Source organism: Theropithecus gelada, chromosome 16 (genome assembly GCF_003255815.1).
Source record: "Theropithecus gelada isolate Dixy chromosome 16, Tgel_1.0, whole genome shotgun sequence".
In the NCBI taxonomy this organism is placed as follows: domain Eukaryota; kingdom Metazoa; phylum Chordata; class Mammalia; order Primates; family Cercopithecidae; genus Theropithecus; species Theropithecus gelada.
This window is the reverse complement of record NC_037684.1, coordinates 72,329,245-72,344,306: the sequence shown is the minus strand read 5'-3', so window position 1 is coordinate 72,344,306 and position 15,062 is coordinate 72,329,245. Positions and strand designations below refer to the sequence as shown.

Genomic DNA, 15,062 nt, shown 5'->3' with positions numbered 1-15,062 from the left:
CTTGTTTGTAAAGCAGGGTGGCCCGCCCCTCCCTGGAGGGCTTGAGAGGCCTGCAGAAGGCTGTGTGCAGCGCCCGGTCCACAGTGGTCCCAGCCCCCTAGGACCTTCTCTTGGGGCCTCAGTGTCTTCGTAACTGAGTAACGTAGCTGCAGGTATGCAAGGGGCAAGGCTCTGTCTAGCTCTGAGGTCATGGTGTGACTGGACTGGGACTGGGGGTGCTGGGTCCCCGTGAGCGGGGAAGGGTGGGCCTGTCCAGCTTCTCAGTGTGGGGCTAGTGCTGGAAGGCCCAGGCCTCCCTGCTTCCAGCCTAGCCCAGCCGAGGCAGGCGGCCATCCAGATGCGGCTGCGGGCCAGGCGGTGCCATAGCCCCTAGCTTGCAGATGCCCTAGCCTGTCACTGATAGGCCAGTGTGGGGCCTTTAATGGAGGCAGTGCAGCCTGTGTGTCCTGGGTGTGGACACGTTGGTGGCTGAGAGCAGGCTTTGTTCTGGCTGGCATGGATGCCCTGCTGCAGGGCCTGTCTTCGGGTGCCTGAATGTGCAGTAGGCTGGCCTGGAGCCAGGCGCTGCCTGCAGTGAGCTGAGGGCGGTCCTGGGAACAGGTGACACCCCTGAACACTGCCCAGATGCCAGGGTGGTAGCCTTGCAATCTTCCTTAGAGACATGGGAAGCAGGGGCTGGGGAGGGCCCTCGACTGAGGTCAGCCAGGGAGCGCCCATGTCTGGGTGCCAGATCTGACCCTCCTTGGCACTGCTGGTGATCAAGAGGCTGCAAGCATGGCATGTGGGTGGACACTGTAGGTTGGGGCGTGTGGGTATCAGGAGGGTGGTGGGACCCAGCTTGGGGTATTCAAAGTGGGTGGTGACAGGGGTGGCAGGCCCCATTCTAGGCCCTAGGAGGGACAACAGGAAGCAAAATAGAAAACATCTCACACCTGTAATCCCGGCACTTTGGGAGGTTGAGGCAGGTGGATCGCCTGAGGTCAGGAGTTCGAGACCAGCCTGGCCAACATGGTGAAACCCCGTCTCTACTTAAAATACAAAAATTAACTGGATATGGTGGCGCATGCCTGTAATCCCAGCTGCTCAGGAAGCTGAGGCAAGAGAATCGCTTGAACCCAGGAGGCGGAGGTTGCAGTGAGCTGAAATCGCACCATTGCATTCCAGCCTGGGTGACAAGAGCAAGACTCAGTCTTAAAAATAACAAAGAAGAAGAAAAGAAAAAGAAAACGTGCCGCCCTTGGGGAGTGGTGGTCTCAGGGTGGGGTTGATGGGTGAGTGCCCCCGGCTACATTGTTATTGCTGCCACCATTGTGCCCTCAGAAAGGGCAGTGCGGTGGCTATAGCGGGGATGGGACATGGGTCTACCTGGGGCACAGGGAGACCTCTGGTGCCAAGGTGGTGAGGCAGTGGCAGGATGTCTTGGGGGAGGGTGTCCAGGGTGGATTTGAGTTACAGCCTGGGGCCAGGGGCTGCGGTCGGAAGGGGAATCTGCTGGAGGAGGCTGGGAGGTGAGGTCTGAGGGGTCAGGGGCTTCCCTGTGCAGGTCCTGCATGTCCTGGGGAGCCTCTGGCATTGAGCAGGGGAGGGACAGGCACCGACTCAGCTTCCATAGGCTCTCCATGGCTGGCATGGAGACTGGGGGGCCACGGGTAGAGGCAGAGAGGCTGGCATGGTGTCCCCCGAACTGGCTGGGCAGGCACTGGTGAGATTCAGGCCTTGAGGGTGGCAGAAAGGGTCGGATCCTAAATAGACTCTTCAGAGCCCTCAGTGTGGGAGTGAGGTGTGGAACTGAGGTTTCTGGCTGGAGTTGCTGGGGGGACAAAGTGGGTGGCCACTTGCACTGGGAAGGTGGAGTGGGGAGCTGGCTTAGGCAAGACCAGAGCACTCATGGGTCAATCAGGGTGGAAGTGTCCTCCAGTCATGTCTGGGGGCCCTGGGATGGGAGTGGAGGAGCCTGGAGCCACCAGCCCAGCCAGACATGCTCTCCTCTCTGTTGCAGGAGCCGCTCTGCCTGGAGGTAGCCTGGGGGCAAGCCAGGGTCCTCCAACCCCCGGGATGACCGCGGCCAGCCGGGCCAACCCCTACAGCATCGTGTCATCGGAGGAGGACGGGCTGCACCTGGTCACCATGTCAGGCGCCAACGGCTTCGGCAACGGCAAGGTGCACACGCGGCGCAGGTGCCGCAACCGCTTCGTCAAGAAGAACGGCCAGTGCAACATTGAGTTCGCCAACATGGACGAGAAGTCACAGCGCTACCTGGCTGACATGTTCACCACCTGTGTGGACATCCGCTGGCGCTACATGCTGCTCATCTTCTCGCTGGCCTTCCTCGCCTCCTGGCTGCTGTTCGGCGTCATCTTCTGGGTCATCGCTGTGGTACACGGTGACCTGGAGCCGGCCGAGGGCCGCGGCCGCACGCCCTGTGTGATGCAGGTGCATGGCTTCATGGCAGCCTTCCTCTTCTCCATCGAGACGCAGACCACCATTGGCTACGGGCTGCGCTGTGTGACGGAGGAGTGCCCGGTGGCCGTCTTCATGGTGGTGGCCCAGTCCATTGTGGGCTGCATCATCGACTCCTTCATGATCGGTGCCATCATGGCCAAGATGGCGAGGCCCAAGAAGCGGGCGCAGACGCTGCTGTTCAGCCACAACGCCGTGGTGGCCCTACGTGACGGCAAGCTCTGCCTCATGTGGCGCGTGGGCAACCTGCGCAAGAGCCACATCGTGGAGGCCCATGTGCGCGCGCAGCTCATCAAGCCGCGGGTCACCGAGGAGGGCGAGTACATCCCGCTGGACCAGATCGACATCGATGTGGGCTTCGACAAGGGCCTGGACCGCATCTTTCTCGTGTCGCCCATCACCATCCTGCACGAGATTGACGAGGCCAGCCCGCTGTTCGGCATCAGCCGGCAGGACCTGGAGACAGACGACTTTGAGATAGTGGTCATCCTGGAAGGCATGGTGGAGGCCACAGCCATGACCACCCAGGCCCGCAGCTCCTACCTGGCCAACGAGATCCTGTGGGGCCACCGCTTCGAGCCCGTGCTCTTTGAGGAGAAGAACCAGTACAAGATCGACTACTCGCACTTCCACAAGACCTATGAGGTGCCCTCTACGCCTCGCTGCAGCGCGAAGGATCTGGTGGAGAATAAGTTCCTGCTGCCCAGTGCCAACTCCTTCTGCTACGAGAACGAACTGGCCTTCCTGAGCCGTGACGAGGAGGATGAGGCGGACGGAGACCAGGACGGCCGAAGCCGGGACGGCCTCAGCCCCCAGGCCAGGCATGACTTTGACAGACTCCAGGCTGGCAGCGGGGCCCTGGAGCAGCGGCCCTACAGAAGGGAGTCAGAGATCTGAGCCAGCCTTGGCCAACATGCAGCTTCCACCCCCAGCCGGGGAGAGGCCCCGCCATCGCTCAGGGGCCCCGGGTTTGAGCAGAACGGGCCCGGTGCCCTGGGTTGCAGACTCAGTAGCGTTTTAGTCGTTTTATGTTTCTTTGCAACAGCCTCAGAAGGTTGGCCGGAGAGGGGGCAGCCAGAGCGGCAGCCCCCGGCCTCAGAGGCTATCGCAGGCTCAGGGCAAAGAAGTGGCCTCCTGGGGGGCCAGGCCACGGGGGCCAGGGCTTCTGCCTGAAGATGGAGCTGCAGCCTGCGGGGAAGCAGCTCAGCTCAACGGTGGGCCCAGCCTCTGCTGTCCGAGGCTGTCCGGTTGCGGTGCTCCTTGCTGGTTTTTAACTTGGGGAGAAACACCGGGTTTCAGCTTTCTCGACCTTAGCTTGGGTGAGACTGTTTACAAAAAAAAAAAAAAAAAAAAAATTACCATGCAATTGAAAAAAATTTTTTAATTCATAGGGGGCAAAAAGAACAATTAGAATTCCATGGGTCTGCCAGGATCAGCAGCTGGCTGGAGGCTCCAGAGGGTTCCCCGAGGTGGGACTGGCCTCTCCCTGTGTGTGTGGGCACCGCAGTCCCTGGGCAAGCAGGGTGCTCTGGGACCGCACTTCGTCGAGCTCACGAACCAGCTAGGCTCCGTTTGTGATAGAAAAATCCAGACCATGTTAATGATCATAATAAAAGCTTTCTACTGTCATTGGGGTGGTGGGTGGGGGCTGGGAAGAAACTGGTTTGAGCTTTTAGAGTTTGACTTTGTACCTTAGAGATGCGTCTCAGGGCCAGGCATGGGACCTACCTTCGAGGGTTCCTCCCCCGACCCTCGATTTTCCTGTTTTGCTTCTCTCTCCGTTTCTGTCCAGGCCTCCACCCCTTCCACAGCGAGGGGTGGTTAGGAGCCATAGGCCGGGATGGCTCCTTGGAAGGGAAGTCGGGATCCCAGGCTAGGAGGAAGCTGGCAGCCCTGTCCCCACCGGGCCCACAGTGTGAGTCGTGCCTTAGAGACTCCGGGTTGTCCTGTTCTTTCTGGGCTCGCTCGTCTCCCCGACCCTGTCCCACCCCTCCCCGCCCATACCTCCACTGCTGAATTTCCTCCAGCCCCTCTGTCTGCCTTGTGAAGGTGTCAGGGGCCAGGTCTGCCTGCCACAGGACCACGTCGTGTCCCTCCCTCACCTGGGGCAGCACAGCGGAGTCCAGGCAGGGCACAGCCAGGCCCTGGTCAGCGCTGAATGGCAGAGGAAAGATCTTAGGAAAGGAGAGGAATCATCACCCCCTCCCATCAACTGGGATGACCGGGGAGTGCCACGCCCATTCAAAGCTGAATCAGAAACCAGCCACGGAACAGAATTCCTGCCGAGGCTTCCGGGGTCGCTCCTCCACCACCCTCCCCCAGGTCGAGGCACTGTGGCACCCTCATCACAAAGAGGTTTGGGGTCCCCTTGTCACCGCTGTTCATGGTAGCTGGTTGGGTCAGGTCCGTGATGGAGCCAGGCCCTTCCCAGGACCGCGGGGAAAACCTGCTCTCTAGTCGGACCTCTCCAGAAGTTGGTAATCAGAAAGGATGTGTCTCTTGCTCCAACTCTGCCCCGGAGACAGCTCAGAGCCAGAAGGCACCAAGGACTCTGGCCCAAGTGAGGAAGCTGAGGCAGAGAGCAGAGGGGGTCATGCAGTGAGCAGCTGGGGTGCGGGAGGCAGAGAGGGGCCGGGGGCCTGGGGTGGGGGCGTCTGCCTCTTCCCTCCACCTCCTCCGCTCCTCAGCGGCTGAAGACTCAGCCCTGAGGTCTGGGGCCATGGAAGTGAAGACACCCGGCCCCTACACCCTGGGGTAGGCCCGACTCAGCATCCTGCCCCGGCTTCAGCCCCACACTCATTTCTGGCATAGAAGATTCCGTCGAGACAGCTCTTTCCTCTCGGGGTCTGCCGGGGGTGCCTCAGCCGGTTCCTGCTCGCAGGCCTGGCCTCGAAGCCTGAGGGGCTTTCTCAGCCTTAGCCCTGGGTGCTGGGGTGAAGTTGGCAGGGGAGAGCTTGACCCTTCACCTCCCTGATGGCCACGCTGAGGGACAGTGGTGACCCTGGTCACTTGGTGCTGGTGTAGGGGCCTGTGCCCTTCCAGGGCCAGTGAGCCAGCCTTCTACTCCCCTGACCCAGAGTTGAGTCCAGGGGCCCCAGGCCCACCCCCTGGCCCTCTTGGAGGTCTGTGCCCTTGCCTCCCAGACCCCACCCTGCAGGAGAGCAGCCCCAGCACCTCGTCTCCCCAAAGGCAGGCAGATGCTTGATTCTCCTGCCCTCTTTCTTCCTTCCCCTGTATTTATTTATTTATTTATTGCTTGTGCTAAAGACCAAAATAGTCTCCCTCTTTCGTGCACTTGAAGCGGGAGGGCGGATGGGACGAGCCAGGAGCGAGGAAGACTTGGCCCCTGGGGAGTGTGTGTGTGGAGGCATGTGCCTGTGTGAGCCTGCATAGCATACATGCGTGGCGCACACACGCACACTCGGCTCTTCACGTGTATGACTGGGTTAGTAATACAGATATGTGATCTATACGTGTGTGTGTGTATGCAGGTGGTTTTGTGTCTGTCTACCCACAGGTGTGTCCGTGTGGAAGTTTCCTGTGAGGGTGGGCACCTACCCATGAGGGTGGGCACTGGCACAGTTGAACCCCACGGTCCCCGACCCTCTGCCCTGATTACGCACGTCTGCGCCTGAGCGGAGCTTGTGTTCCAGGATGAGGCACCTGGAGGTGAGCGTGTGCATCCGGCTTGTGTGTAGGAGGCTGTGTGTGTGCCCATGTGAACCCGTGTACTTGAGTGTGTGTCTGTGTGCAGCCTGTGCCTGCTGCTCAGAGCACGGTGGCCGCCCCCTGAGCCTCTGCTGGTGCTGTGCTGCCTGGTCCCCGCCCAGAGGGTCCTGGGGGGCGGGGAGGAGCCACTGTTGGGAGGCCCCTGTACAGGGTGTCTGCCCTGCGTGAGGTCAAAGAATGTCAAATTATTTTAAATGGTGAAACTGGAGAATTTTCATGTTATTTTCAATACATAGCAGTATCTAAAGACGTAGGCGATGAGACTAGACCACATTAAATGCATTTTGATCTCTTTGAGGTCCCCTGTGTCGGGATGTGTTTTCTGAAGCTCCCCTGCATGGCTCCACAGCGTGCTGGGCGTCCGCCCGGCTTCCTCAGCCTCTGCCTTGGGGTTGGGGGTTCCTGGGGCTTCCTCATGGGTGAGGGTGGGGCATGGGTGATGGTGGTAGCTGTTGGGAGGTGAAACAGAACTCAGCCTCCTCACAGCTCCCAGTGGTCTCCAGCAAGCACACAGGGCTTGTCCCATGATGTCACCCCTCCCAGGTGGCGGGGCCGAGCCTCCCGCCTTGTCTTCCTTCTACAAAGATGTGCTGGGAGCCTGCTGTTACAGCAGCGCCCTCCCCAGCCCCAGTTGACCTCCTCAGTTGACCTGAGACGGGCAACTCCTTTCCCAGGAGGGGAAGCCCTGCTCCAGCTTGTAGCAGGCAGGGGCTGAGGAGTTTCAGAGCATGCTGGTGTCTCCACTGAGGTGACGAGACAAGCCTGGGGTGGGGTGGGGGAACACACATGGCCTATTTTTTGGAAACTAGACTTTCATCTGTACCTTGAAGCTCAGGCTCAGATCTCCAAGGTCTTCAGTAAGGACTTGTGGGGAGAGAATTCGTTCCCTTCCCAAACTATGTGAGTGGAGAGTTCTCCACTCCTCTGCGTCAGCAAAGGACTCGGGGAACCCTCTTTCTGCAGGATTCAGATGATGATTCCAGACAACCCCAGATAAGAATCCCCTGCCCAAGTCATTCCCGGGTGATGGTGCCGTGCATGGCAGAACGTGGAGAAGGGGCTTGGGTGCTAGGGCCTAGAGGGTCATAAAGGCTTCCCAGTGGGAGCTCCCTTGGGTTGGACCTGGGGTGACAGGGGGACCCTGGAGGTACTTGGTTTGGTGGGGACCTCCTGTCTGACTCTGGAGCCCTCCTGAGACCCCAGTAGCAGAATCTAAGCCAACTGGGGCCAAAACACGGTGGCGTCTGTCTCCACTCCACTCAAGACCTCCGGGCCATTCCCACGGCCCTGACTGATAGGCATGAGGCCCTGGCCCCAGTTGGTGCTCAACAAATATTTATCATAGAGTCTCTAGGTGTTCTGTCCTGGCTGTGCGAATGCCGCAAAGGACGCTGGGTCAGAATCCAGGCCACTCATTTGCTGGGGGACCGCCAGTGAATTACTTTCCCCTTCCGGTCTCGGTCTCCCCATCTGCAAAAAGGGGGTGTTCATAAGAATGGCCAGCTGGCAGATTTGTTGGAAAGGAGGAGAAAGAACCCTGACATAGTGAGTGCTCCTCGGTGCCTGCCTCCTGCTAAGTCAGATTGCACTGGCACTGCCCGCCTTCCTGAGGGACACGCAGAGGCGCTGCTCTGGCTCAAGGTCACAGCAGGAACACACAGCCCAGGCCTAACCCCAGGTCTGCATGACTTCTGTGCACTTCCCTGCCTCTCCAGGGATGACGTGAGCCCAACCCAGAATCTGCTTTAAAACGGGTAGAGCTGGCATGGGGTTGGAGAGCTTGTGAGTGTTCATTGAGCGCCTGTGAACTTGAAGTTTGAGGTCTGTCAGGCCCCGCCCTTGATCTTGAGCTGGCCCCTGTCAGCAGGCCTCAGAGGCCCTGCTAACATGTTTTAGAGGAGGTTCGTTGAGAGAAGCAAAGGGACTTGCTCGAGGCCCTCACAGTGTAGTTCCTCAAGCTGGGATCTAAGCCAGGCCCTGGGCCCTTGGGTCAGTTGACCCAGATGCTGCCACCCTGCTGGGCACTGGACACCTCAGGGCCTCCACCTGCTGGTGACCAGGGCTGAGCTGTGGTCTCGGCCAGTGGAGGGATGATCCAGCTGGAGCCTGCCCTGGACTCATCTCCACTTTGCCCTTCCTAAAACCAATCTGCAGAGAGGACCCCCACAACTCGGGAGGAATCACAGCCCAGATCAGAGCTGCCCATGTGCTCCCCAACAGCAGTGGGGGCCCCCAAGGACACACCTCACCCCCTTCAGCGCTCACTCTCCACCCAGCACCAGAGTGATCTTCTTTTTTTTTTTTTTTTTCTTTTGAGATGGAGTCTCGCTCTGTCACCCAGGCTGGAGTGCAGTGGCGCGATCTCCACTCACTACAGGCTCCTGCAAGCTCCGCCTCCCGGGTTCACGCCATTCTCCTGCCTCAGCCTCCCGTGTAGCTGGGCCTACAGGCGCCCGCCACTGCGCCCGGCTAATTTTTGTATTTCTAGTAGAGACGGCGTTTCACCATGTTAGTTGGGATGGTCTCGATCTCCTGACCTCATGATCCGCCCGTCTCGGCCTCCCAAAGTGCTGGGATTACAGGCGTGAGCCATTGCGCCCGGTCCAGAGTGATCTTCTTACAACCAGAATCAGGTCTTGCAGCCCCCTGCCTGAAACCCTCCCTGGCTTCTCTCCAGTACTGGGAATAAAATCCCAGTTGCTCCCCGCCCGCTTCACCTCTGCAAGCCCGTCCCATGCAGCACACCCTTCCCTGCTCTCCCTCCCGCTCCTGCCTCTCTGCTGCAGGCACCCTGTCCCTTGAGTTCCTTGACATTCCACATGTCCCCCCACCCCAGGACCTTCGTGCATGCCTTCCTTCTGCCTGACACTTTCCCCTCGGGTCTTAGCAGATCCAGCCCCTCAATTTTCGAGTCTAGGCCTTCCCGGACCCAGTGTGAGGCATGGCAGATGCTCCCTCCGGAGACAGCCGTCACCCCCAGGCTTGCTGTCTGCTGCCCTCACCAGGCTGCGAGCTCTGCAGGGCAGGGACTGTCTCTCATTCCCCGATGGTGCCCATCGCCAGGAGCAGGGCACGGAGGAGCTCCATATGTGCTTGGATGGGGAGTGTGGGCCCTGCAGGCATCTCTCCCACACAGAGGGCTCTACAGGTCTTACCACCTGAGGCCCCCTTTTCGCTGACCCAGCCTGGTTGGGGCCCAGCCACCGGCCACGCCCAGGGGAGAGCAGCCCAGCCTGGGGCAGCTGGAACTGGAAACCAGGAACAGAGCCGGTGAGGGCTTTTGTGCTGAAGGCGACTTGAGCCCATGGAAGGTTCTGAGTACTCCACCCGCTTTTCTCCTCCGTGCTGCCAAGAAAACATAGAAGGTGGCCCCCCTTTCACCCATAGCTGGACTGGGACCTGGATGGCCTGGCTTCTGGACTCTGCCCTTAAGTGTTTATGACTGGCCAACACTGGGCCTCAGTTTCCCTCTATGGAACAAGAGCTCCATTCATTCCTTCAACAAGTATTTATGAGCCACCACCGTGGGCGTCAGGGGCCAGGTGGGAAGGAAGCCAGGCCCAGCAGATGGTGAGCAACAGTCTGGGCCCGAGTCCTCTAGAAGTGGGGATTCTGGTGCAGGCGAAGGATAGGGGACAGGGGAGCAGCCCGGGCAGGAAGGAGCTGAGGAGGAACGTGGGTGCCACTGGAGCCCATCACTGTCTGGCACTCCGAGGAGTGTGAAGAGGGGCAAGGGGTTGTCCTCCTTAGGTGGGGTGGGGGGGGGGCGGGGACGGCTGTTGCGCTCATCAGTCAGCCCTTGTCTGCAGCCACCCTGGGAGAGGAGGTGGCCCCTATGGATCCAGGACTATTCTCCAGAGAAAGGTAGTGGGGAGACGGGCACTCCTCCCAGGATCTGGATCTGGGTGGCCCCAACGATGTCCACTGCAGCAAGGAGATACAGAGCATCGTGGTCCCGGGCTCCAGCGGGACACATGCAGGGGCTACGTCCGAGGCAGGGAGGCCTGGCTGGAGGGACCGGGGACCTCCCAAAGGAAGTGACAGTTCCTCTGGGATCTGCGGGATGAGTGGGTGTTTGCCAGGCACACGGGGAAGTGCTTCCCAGGGAGAGGGACAGGCACAACCAAAGACCTTGCGGTGGGACACAGCAGGCTTGGCTGGGGTGGGCGGGTCACTGAGAGCCTGAGGACCCTGTGCAGGGCCCAGCCTCAGTCCTGTTCCCAGACCCTCCCTGGCCTCCACCATAGCCACAGCGTGGCTGCCTTGCCTACCCCGGAATGTCAGCCCTTGATAGCAGGACTTTTTGCTCTGCTTTGTCCATGGCTGGATCCCAGCCCCCAGAACTGCAAGCGCCAGCACCCAGTAGGCGCTCAGTAAATCCTTAGCTGCTCCAAGATGTAAAAGGACCTCCAAGCCAGAGTCGGTGCAGTGTGGGCTCATCCCTGGGGTGCCGGGGACCCTGCTGCAGGGCAGGGTAGGGAGGTAACCACCAGTGACCGGGAGCAGGAAGAGACAGGGTCCACAAGGGGTCCCAGGGGCTCCTCTGCACAGCTAATGCCAGAGGTGCTGGGGAGTGGGCCACACAAGCAACTCCAGCCTCAGATTAGGGACCCACCGACCGGGATCCACTGTGCTGTCAGAATAACATTTCAAAAGGCGAAAAGTAAAACACATAGAGTTTCCAAGGAAATCTGTTTTATTGAAATGCAGTTATCAAAATATGAACACATACATTGGTGGTGTACCAATGGTCCTACTTCCTCATGAACATGCTGATGGCCCCTGCATCCCTGGCTGGTGAACGTAGCCCCTCCCAAGGAGGCCAGCAACGTCACAGGGCGTGGGAATGCCTCCTGATCTGTGGGCGACAGGATAGCAATCACTGGGCACTGCTCACCCTTGTCTGTAAAGGAAGAAATTGCAAAACTCTGAGAGTGAGGTGCCGTTGAGATTGAACGCTTCTCATTTCCCAATGTACATGCCCCAAGGCTTACCCCAGACCCTGAGGGAGTTCAAACACAGGGGCTGGGCTGGGCCAGAGTAATTTCTTGAATCTGGTACTGAACCTCAGAGTCAGAGCACTCCTGCCCACCCCAACCCTCTGCCCCCAAGTCCTCTGGGCCTGAGGGAGGATGGGGTGCTCTCTACGGAGCACCAGGACAGTCCAAGGGCCTTCGCCCTGCGCTTGTTTGGAGGCTGCCATGGTGGGTCGTGGGTTTCACTTCATGGTCGATACAGGGCACTCCCTTTGCACTTGGCCCAGAAGCCATAAACAGTATGAATGCCACGGACAAGTGAACAGCAGGGAATGAAAGCTAGGGGTCCTCTTGGGCATGACCCTATGCCAGTCCTGGAGCCACCCAGAGAGGGCATCTGAGGACTCTGAAGACCTTGGCTGCACTAACTTCTCTGCACCTGTCTTCTCCTGTGTAAAATGGGGCTGGTGATCATAAAGCCACGGGTAAGAAGTAGGCAACCGCCTGTGGCAGTGCCCGGCACATGGGCACTGCCTGAGTACCAGCTTTCCTCTCTTGCTGCCATGATCTGGGGGACAAGCTTCCCAGGCAGGGCAACCCTGGACTGGTGCTCTGTGGCTGGAGGAGAAAGGGAAGGCCACTGGGGCTGGGCCAGTTAGAGCCAGGGAGGAGGAATAGGCTGGGGCTTGGGCTGGGATCTGCTGACTCCAAGTGTGATGGGAGCAAGAAAGACCCCTGACATGTTTGACTTTTCAGGATCATTCCTGTTGCCATGTAGGAAGCAGGCCAGGGAGGAGGGCCCTGGGGCCAGGGTAGGAGGCTGAGTGTGCAGCCCAAGAAGGGGCCCGAGGAAACACTGCGGCATCCAGGCTGGTCTGCGGACTTGGGTGGGAGCAGCCAGGTGGATGGGGAGGACTAGCGAGGAGAAGCTTGCAGGGAGTGATGGCCTCTCTGGATGCTCTAAAATGCAAACAAAGGCACAGCCACTTTGGAGGTTGGTTTGCAGTTTCTTGATAAACATGCACTTGTCAGACAATCCCACCATTTGCCAAGTAGGTACTACTCAAGAGAAATGAGACTCATGTTCACACAAAAACTTGTAAGTGGAGGTTTATAGCAGTTTTTTTTTTTTTTTTTTTTTTGAGACAGAGTCTCGCTTAGTCGCCCAGGCTGGAGTGCAGTGGCGCGATCTCGGCTCACTGCAAGCTCCGCCTCCCGGGTTCACGCCATTCTCCTGCCTCAGCCTCCCGAGTAGCTGGGACTACAGGTGCCCGCCGCCTCGCCCGGCTAATTTTTTGCATTTTTAGTAGAGATGGGGTTTCACCGTGTTAGCCAGGATGGTCTCGATCTCCTGACCTCGTGATCCGCCCGTCTCGGCCTCCCAAAGTGCTGGGATTACAGGCGTGAGCCACCGCGCCCGGCCTATAGCAGTTTTACCAGTAATCACCCAAACAAGGAAGTGGTCCACCTGTGCCTCACCTGGTGAGGGGGCAAGCAAGCCGTGGCCCACCCCGAGATGGAAGCGTCCTGAGCAGGGAGAAGGGAGGATACTGACACCTGGCACCACAAGCGTGTCCCAAAGGAAGCGGAGGAGCAGAAGGAGCCAGGCCTTGCCACATCCTGCTGTGGGTCCCACGTGTGTCCATGGAAGCTGTGAATGGGGTGGGGCATGGAGAACACATCCATAGCTGCCAGGGGCTGGGGTGGAGGTGTGGTTACCACAAGGGACAGGAGGCAGTTTTGGGGCTTGGCGTCTTGATCACGGCTACGTGGATATGTGCACTTTGTCAAAACTCACAGGATGGTGCACAGCAAAGGATGAGTATAGGTAAATTATACCTTAAATTTTTTTTAAAAGGGGGAAAGGAAAAGAAGTTGCCACAAAAACCTTGTGTGTAGAGCCACAAGCCTGTCTGGATTTCAGACACATTGGAGGAGAGGTTGGGTCTGCAGGTTGAGACTAGGGAGTCACCAGCTGTGGATGGAGCCAAGTAACTGAGACATTAAAGATGCCAGACAACCGGACACCGAGGATGTGGTGAGGCAAGGTTGGGGGAGGGCACAGGGGTGGGAGGCGTTGGGAATGGCAGAGGGAAATTGGCAGGAAGATTGACACACAGATAAAAAGAGACAGTTGGATGAGCAGAAAGGCAGAGAGACAGAAGTGGACTAACAGGCAGGCAGAAAGTGGAGACAGAGACAAATATCCACTAAGTGAGCAACAGGTAGACAGAAAGATGCCATAAAGATTGAAAGATGCATAAGTGAATGGATGGAGCTCAGGGCAGCTCTCAGGTGGACACAGACAGAAGTGCAGACAGATGTCTTGGCTTATGAGTGCATGGAATAGCCTGTCCTGATTTTTTGGGGCATTCTTCTAGATCTTGCATCTATCTATGGCATTGGCATTGACTTATACCCTCTTTGGAGTCAGAGGTGACTCCTCTAGCTCAGTGCCCTGCTCCACACATCCCTTCAGCGGCCACTGCTGCCCAAGTGGCTGCAGAAATCCCTCCTGGCGGGGACCCAGGAAGGCAGGCTGAGCTGCTGTGCACCCCGGGCCATTTCCTGAGTTGGGAAAAGGGTGCTCTCCAGGTGATGTGGGCCATGTAAAGGCGGTAAAGGGTTTCAAGAGGCCTGTCAGTGCATATCATCTGGAGTAGGATGTGTGCTGGGGAGCGGGGAGGAGGAGGACAGAGAAAACAGGAAACTCTGAGCTTGCCTGAGGAAGACCATCTGCAGGGATTATGAAGGATGGCTTGTATTGACTGTATTTTCATTAAAATGTGCAAAACTAATTATTGAATTTTTTTTTTACTGACTAGAAATAACTCCTGACTTACGGAATATTTTATTTCCAAGTTACACTTTACCCTGAGTTACATAGCAGGCACATCCATAGTGATTCTGCACCCCAGGCCCTCGCCAGCCCCTGGCTGGCCCTTGGCTGAAATGACCCAAATCAAAAGCCCCTGCCTTTCCATTGGGGAGACTGGCCAGTGAAGAGCTATGGACAAAAAGCAGGAATGTACATTTAAAAAGGACAAAAATCAGAGCCCAGTCCCAGGCCTGGGCAGCTCTCATCAGCGTCCCATCCCCCTTGCTCTGAACCGGCTGTGGCCCGTACTTTTTCCCATGGTCATGCCTGGGAAATGGAGGTGCAGGGACATGCAGGTGAGCTGGGGCGTGGAGCCACATCTGTTTCCGGAACATTCATGCTAAGGGAGGAACAGGGTCTGCATTGGAGAACATGGGGCGGGTGACTGGAGAAAGGGAAGCTAGAGCCACTTTTATTATTTTCTGGGGTAATAGAAAACATGGAGCCACAAATGAGTCCTGGGAGAGTTTGGGTTAGCTGGCCCTGAAGCCATCCCGTGTCGTGTGTGTGTGTGTGTGTGTGTGTGTGTGTGTGTGTGTGTGTGTTCCACTATGTGTTCTTCACTGTGTGACCTGGGTATGTGTGTGTTTGCCTGAACTGGTTTCAGCAGTGAAAATCCTGGTGCTGACATGGATAGAATCCACGAAAGCATTGCGAGTCCTAAGTCAGCTGACCTACGCTGGGATGTGGCACATGTTGCATTGTCTGCCTTTGAAAAGGGTTTTTTTGTGAGGGCTTGCAGTGAAGGCACTCTGCTCAGAGAATGGCAGAGGGAAGTCATGGCCCCAAAAGGAGCCATTAGTGAACCCCCCTATTAATTGTCAGTCTTAGATTCTGGGCTCAGTATTGCCATTTTCATGATGTTCAAGTGATATAAAGGGCCAAACCATGTGAATCTCAACACTAACGTGGGAACACAATACTTCCTGCTCTTTGACTGTTTGACTAAGCACGTACATCAACTTTTCCATATTTTTATTTGTTTTATTTTTGCTTGTTTGGGTTTAAGGGGAAACTTT

General features: G+C 57.7%; 1 protein-coding gene across 2 annotated transcripts in view; it reads left to right on the top strand.

The window, feature by feature from the left end:
• KCNJ12 (potassium voltage-gated channel subfamily J member 12) overlaps nt 1-6,486 on the top strand; it is a 42,866-nt gene extending 36,380 nt beyond the window's left edge. For both annotated transcript variants that reach the window (XM_025363719.1, XM_025363720.1), the window contains exon 3: nt 2,000-6,486. In XM_025363719.1, coding sequence (XP_025219504.1) covers nt 2,056-3,357 — 1,302 coding nt within the window. In that variant the 5' untranslated portion in view covers nt 2,000-2,055 and the 3' untranslated portion in view covers nt 3,358-6,486. The remainder of the gene's footprint in view (nt 1-1,999) is intronic.
• The last annotated feature ends 8,576 nt before the right edge of the window (nt 6,487-15,062 follow it).